This window comes from Rhincodon typus, chromosome 22, assembly GCF_021869965.1.
Source record: "Rhincodon typus isolate 14 chromosome 22, sRhiTyp1.1, whole genome shotgun sequence".
NCBI lineage: Eukaryota > Metazoa > Chordata > Chondrichthyes > Orectolobiformes > Rhincodontidae > Rhincodon > Rhincodon typus.
Genome location: NC_063353.1, coordinates 4824531 through 4831278, shown reverse-complemented (window position 1 = coordinate 4831278; position 6748 = coordinate 4824531). Strand labels below are relative to the sequence as shown.

Sequence of the window (6748 nt, the reverse complement as noted above, 5' to 3'; positions counted from 1 at the left end):
TCTTTTAAACATAGTAACTGTACCCGCACCTACCACTTCCTCGAGAAGTTCATTCCACATACGAAACACTCTTGTGTTAAAAAAAATTGCCTCTCGTGTCTTTTTAAAATCTTTCTCATCTTAAAAATATGTCCCCCTGTCTCAAATTTCCCCACCCTAGGGAAAGACTCTTGTCATTTTATAAAATATAGATTTTATAAAACTCTATAAGGTCACCCCTCAACCTCTATGCCCCAGTGGAACCTATGTTAACTGTTGTCTGTTAAAAAGTGATTAGAAAGAAATCGCTTTATTTAGATGCCACCTATCAAAACATCCCAAACTGCTTTACAGCCAATTAGATACTAATTAACATGTAGCCAAACCTTGGAGTAGCTGCCCAGTTTCAAGGGAATGCTGCCCCCCAGATTAAAGCCCCACCTACGAATTTACATGATCCTAGCATGGTTCACAGCTCTGTCTTTCCCCTGTCCTGGTAACAGTGCCCCACAAATGCCAATCCATTTCTCCCATACCAGTCTCTGTGCCATGCGTTTACTTCTCCGATCTTATTCGTCTTCCCCTCAATTCGCCCGTGGCTTGCTCATCGTGGGATAATTGGCTTTGCGTTTCGGCTTTTTACTTTAATCCTGAGCTGCTCATCTCCTTCGATAATGCACAGTAAGCTTTGGTGTTTTTTTCTTGTGCTCACATTTCTGGTGTGGGACTTGAAGCCGCAGTGTCTTTGGAAGGCAGTGAATTGTATCGTGGAATCCCTACAGTGTGGAAGTAGGCCATTCAGTCCATCAAGTCCACACTAACCCTTTGAAGAGTATCCCACCCAGACCTGCACCCCCATCCCTGTAACACCACATTTCCCATGGCTAACGCACTCAGCCTGCACCTCCCTGGACACTATGGGGCAATATAGCACAGCCAATCCACCCTAACCTGCACATCTTTGGACTGTGGGAGGAAACTGGGTCACCTGGAGGAAACCCACGCAGACACAGGGAGAATGTGCAAACTCCTCACAGACAGTCGCCCGAGAGTGGAATCGCACCTGGGTCCCTGGCACGTGAGGCAGCAGTGCTAACCACTGAGCCACTGCGCTGCAATTTGTGTCACAGCTGATACACTTGCAGGCATCGAAGAGCTCCTAATGGTCTTTCTGATTTTAAGATGCGCTGCCCCTTTTGCCTGTGTGAGCAAAGATGTGTGCCAACATAATTGCTGGGAAATTTAAAATGATCCAGAGCAACTTTATTCTACTTTTAACACTTATCTCCTGATTCCTTTGTGCTTCCCAGGAAGAACTGGCCGCTACACACTCATTGAGAAATGGAGGGAGACGGAGCGACACCTAGCGCCGCATGAGAATCCACTTGCAGCCCTGAATAAATGGGGCCAGTACGCCAGTGATGTGCAGCTGATATTACGACGAACTGGCCCTTCGCTGAGCGAGAGACCCACATCAGACAGCTCTGGCCGAGGACCCGAGAGGACTTTATACCGGCAAAGCCTTCCCCCGTTAGCTAAGCTGAGACCCCAATATGATGGATCATTAAAAAGGAAAGAACCAAAAAGGAAGTCATTGACTTTCACAGCAGGCCCGAAAGGGTTCGTTGATGTTTTTGGAAAGGTCAAGGAATCGGAAGTCAAGCACCAAACTCTCAACTTCAGAGTCCCAGTCAAAGAGTTGAAGAAGCTGGTTCTCCTCCAAAAGGACAAGCTCCACACTCTTCAGAGCCAGCTGGAATCCAATCAGGTGGAGATGAGGTACTGGGAGGGCAAGGCAAACCCCAGGATTGACGAGGAAATTCTGAGACTGGGCCAAAGAATCAAAAAGAATGAAATTGAGATCGAAGAGGAGGAATTCTGGGAGAATGAGTGGCAGATTGAACAGGAAAACGAAAACCAGCTGAAGGAGCAGCTGAAAGAGGTGAAGCAGAGGATCAGGGACTGTGAGGACAAGCTGAAGGACTACACGCAGAAAATCCAGGAGATGGAGAGCGGCATTGAAGCAGAGAAGCTGCAGCAAGAGCTGCGCGGGGCTCATGTCAATGAGGATGAGGTCACGGGGAACTTGATCAAAATCCGAAATGATATTGAGCTCAAGTGCCAACAGAGTGCGAGGCTGAAGAACAGCCTGAGAGCTGTGGAAAGGACTTTGGGCCAAGCCAATAAAAAGTTTCAGGTAACAGAACTTGTCGACTTTACAAACTTATGCCCCGCAACAATAGCACCGTCACATTTAATGAACACTTCTGGAATTTTAAGAACTTGGAGGATACTTGAGAACTTGGAGAATTCCCTCCACTCTTAATTAAAAAGATAATATGTTTTAACTCTGATTTGTGAACTCAGCCCTTGCCACCTGGTAAGGGAGAGGGAGAATGCGAAATGGGACATTTGAAACCAATAATGCAGTTTGCCCTGCAGAACTTACCCAGCTGATGACAGTCCAGGGTCCTGAAATTCTTTTCACCAGTTCTCAGGACATTTCCTCTCCCATCACTCGATCGTCCAAGTGTTCTCTTCACATAACATTGAGAGCCAATCTCAATGTGTCTGCGCAGTTTTTCTGAGAATGTGTTAACTTTTTAGCAGCATTCTCACTTTTTTGTTTAACGTTGGCTCACGGGATGTGAATATCGCTTGGTCAGGCCAACATTTATTGCCTAGAGGTCAGTTAAGAGTCAACAACGTGGTTGTGCGTCTGGAGTCACATGTAGGCCAGACCAGATAAGGATGGCAGATTCCCATCCCTTAAAGTACATTAGTGAACCAGATGGCCTTTTACAACAATTGACCGTGGTTACATGGTCAGCATTAAATCTCTAGACCCTTAGGAGCATTGATATATAGAGGGACCGTGGGGTCTAAGTCCATAGTTCCCTGAAAGCAGCAACATAAGTGGAAGAGGTGGTAGACAAGGCGTTCAGCATGCTTGCCTTCATCGGACAGGGCATTGAGTATAAAAGTTGGCAAGTCATGTTGCAACTGTATAAGACTTCAGTTAGGCCACATTTGGAGTATTGTGTGCCATTCTGGTCAGCACGCTATAGGAAGGATCTGAAGGCTTTGTAGAGGATGCAAAAGAGATTTACCAGGATGTGGCCTGGATTGGAGTATATTAGCTATAAAGAGAGGTTGGACACACTTGGATTGTTTTCATTAGAGTGACAGAGGCTAAGGGGCATCCTGATAGAAGTGTATAAAATTGAGACACGTGGAGAGGTTGGATATTCCAAGTCTTTTCCCCAGGGTGGAAATGTCAAAGACTAGGAGGCATAGCTTTAAAGGAGATGTGCGAGGCAAGTCTTTTACACAGGTACCTGGGGAAGTGGTAGAAGTAGATGCGAAAGCAACATTTAAGAGGCATTTAGACCATGTACAGACAGGCAACAGAGGGATACGGACCATGTGTCGGCAGATGGAATTAGTTTAGAATTGTCAGTTTGGTCAGCACAGACATGGTGGGCCGGAAACCCTGTTCCTGTGCTGTGCTGTTCTTTGAGTTCTATTAGTTTAGTCCTTTATTCAAGATATTTATTGATTGTATATTTCCTCTTTGGCCATGGTGAAATTCAAACTCATGTCTTCAGAACATTAGCCTGGGGTTTTGAATTGCTAGTCCAGTGATAATGTTACTTATTCTTTCTAGTGCTTGCCTACAAATTTACTAACTCAGTTGCATGACTCGAAACTTAGGAGTGGGATGAGCCCATTGAGCCTGTTCCACCATTCAGTTAGGTTGATCTGTACCTTAATTCTAATTATCCATTTTCGTTCTCTCACCCTGGCCTAACAAATAAAATTGATCAGTTTCTGTTTTATCCGTTTTTTATTGAAACCATCCTTCGTAGTTTCACTGGGGAGACAGTTCTAAGTTTATGCTACGCTTTTAGAGAAGAAATTAGCTTGGAAGGGCCTAGCTCTTAGTTTAAAGTCCTACCAGTGTATTCTGGGCTGCCCCAACACAACAAATCCTTTAATCAGCTTAAACACTTCTGAACTCAATAAATGCAAGTCATGGTGGGATTTGAACTCATGACCTTTGTGTTACTCTATCTGTAGCAGAACCGTGAAGCTCTTGCACATCATTTTGTGGCTGCTATGTTCATAGCAGCTTTCAATTAAAAGAATTTGATTCATCTTTACAATCTATTTTTGATTCAAATTAAAACTTTAGTTGCCTATTTTAATGTGACAAATGTTTCAATGTAATTAATTGAAAGTTGCCTTTTTGTCTGAATGAAGTTGAATTAACCAACTTCATTAAAATGGAAATGTAAAGAAAAAGTGATAAAATTTTACTCAAATTAACAGATAATTTGGAAACAAAATCTAGAGCCTGTTTACACTTAACTATTGCTCACTTTTAAAGAATTTGGATGATTTAAAAAAAATCTAAACACAATTAAAGACTTTTCTTTCTATAAAGCTGAACAAGGGACTGCAGATACAACATAGTCCTGACAAAATCCAATCCATTACAGAGCTGAAGAGAACCCTTCTTACTCCGAGAGTGAAGAGAATGCAGAACTCACAAACACATGGAATTGTGAATAGTGCAAATGTGTTTAAGGGAAACTGGATAAGTAAGTGAGGGTCAAAGGGGTAGAAGCTAATGCTGAGCTGGAGAGGTGAGGTAAGGTGCAAGGTGGTCCAGGTGAGGTAAGGTGCAAGGTGGTCCTGGTGAAGTAAGGTGCAAGGTGGTCCTGGTGAGGTAAGGTGCAAGGTGGTCCTGGTGAGGTAAGGTGCAAGGTGGTCCTGTGAGGTAAGGTGCAAGGTGGTCCTGGTGAGGTAAGGTGCAAGGTGGTTCTGGTGAAGTAAGGTGCAAGGTGGTCCTCGTGAGGTAAGGTGCAAGGTGGTTCTGGCGAAGGTCAAACACCGGCATTGAGCAGTTGAGCTGACAGGGGGCACGTTTCTGTAGTGTTTGTCCTTGGGTGATACAGTGGCTCAGTGGTTAGCACTGCTGCCTCACAGCACGAGGGACCCGGGTCTGATTCCTCCCTCAGGTGACTGTCTGTGTGGAGTTTGCACATTCCTCTGGGTGCTCCGGTTTCCTCCCACAGTCCAAAGATGTGTAGGTTAGGTGGCTTGATCAAGCTAAATCGCCCGTAGTGTGCAGGCTGGGTGGGTTAGCCCTGGGAAGGACAGGGTTACAGGGACAGGGGTGGGATGCTGTTTGGAGCATTGGTGTAGATTTGATGGGCTGAATGCCTCTATCTGCACGGTAGTATTTTCCATGATTCTGTGTAATTCTGTACTATCAGTTAATGAAAATGCTGTTGGCAAAAGTGTGTTTAATGGTTAAGTGATCTCAAAAACCCAATAAAACAATTTAGGTACAGTAGTGTTCCAATCAGGAATCAGGGACAAGTGAGCATCAGTGATATTATCCAAACCATTTAGTTCCATCTTTTGGTATAATTTGTAATGTAAATTCCAACTTTGCATGTTATAAAGTGAAGACATGAAACAAAAGTTCCCTTCAACTTGTGCTCTTAATCGTAACTCGGTGTGACCTTCCTTTATTGCGGTCTGTAATCACTCAACCTTCCTCTGGTATCCTGTGTGGAAGCACTGACCTCAAAGTCAAGAAGGACTTTGAAGGTCTTTTGTAATCCTTGTGCATTTTCCAAAATAATTTGATACAGTCTTTGTCGAGGCCAACAGAGCTGAAAGAGTGCTGCCCAGTGGCGAGAATTTATAACTACACCACGAACTATTGACAAGAGAAACACTGTGAGGACATTGGCAGAACAATTCCAGATTACGGTAAATGTTGACACAGAAATAGTAGCAGTTTAAAGTAAGGTTTGTAGACAATAAGTGTGTAATCTATACCATACATAAACCAAAGTGCAATCCTAAAAATTTGAAATAAGGTTATTTGAAAAGTGTCAATTTAATTGTGTCCCTTTATAGCTTAAACTTCAGAATAATGGCATTTGAGTACTGACAGTATTCAATTTGGCTTGTTGTTGGGGTTTGTGATTTGTCAAGATGGTTGGTCTGTGTCCACACATTCCAAAACTTTACAAACCTCTCCTGTCCCCACAGGAGAGAGAACTAGAGTTGGAGCAACTGACCAAGGAGCTAAGGCAAGTGAACCTCCAACAGTTCATCCAACAGACAGGGACTAAGGTCTCAGTACTTCCTGCTGAACCAACTGATGACGAACTGCCTGCATCCCAAGAGAAAGGTGATGTTCTTTTTGCGGCTTAGTTACTTGTACTCAGGTTTATTGCATGGAGACGGTCCATTCAACCAGTGCTCCTGTCTGTTCTCCATCTTGGTCGTATTCTAACCCCATAAACTTGTCCCATTCCCAATAATCTTTCATCCTCATCCTTCAACCTTTCTGTAACTTATTGCTTCATGTTGACAGGTTCTGAATTTTAGCCTCACAACCTTCAGTGTGTAAAAACAAAACACTGTTGTTCTCTAACCTAAATCTTTTACACTTAATCTTCAATCTACATCCTACTGTTCATCTTTCTTTCTATTCTGTCCCTTCTTGTTGTAACTTTAGATGTCTCTGTCAGATTCCTTTTCGGCATCCTCTGCTTTTAAGAAAATTTTGAACTATCTTGCTGAGGTTTTGTTGCTGCCAACCAGCTTTTTTTCCATCCATGCTATCCCCTACTCCATAAGCTTTTTCTTTCCATAACAACCCACAATTGCACCTTTTTAAACGCCTTCTGGAAATCCAAGTATAGACCATTGATTGGAACTTTGGTGGGACAGTGGTAGTATC

The 6748-nt window shown here is 43.5% G+C and overlaps 1 protein-coding gene across 1 annotated transcript in view; it reads left to right on the top strand.

Moving 5' to 3' along the window:
* Nucleotides 1-6216, top strand: part of rassf8b (Ras association domain family member 8b) — a 34898-nt gene extending 28682 nt beyond the window's left edge. The window contains exons 2-3 of the mRNA XM_048610562.1: nt 1290-2176; nt 6052-6216. Of these exons, the coding sequence (XP_048466519.1) occupies nt 1290-2176; nt 6052-6216 (1052 nt within the window). The remainder of the gene's footprint in view (nt 1-1289; nt 2177-6051) is intronic.
* The last annotated feature ends 532 nt before the right edge of the window (nt 6217-6748 follow it).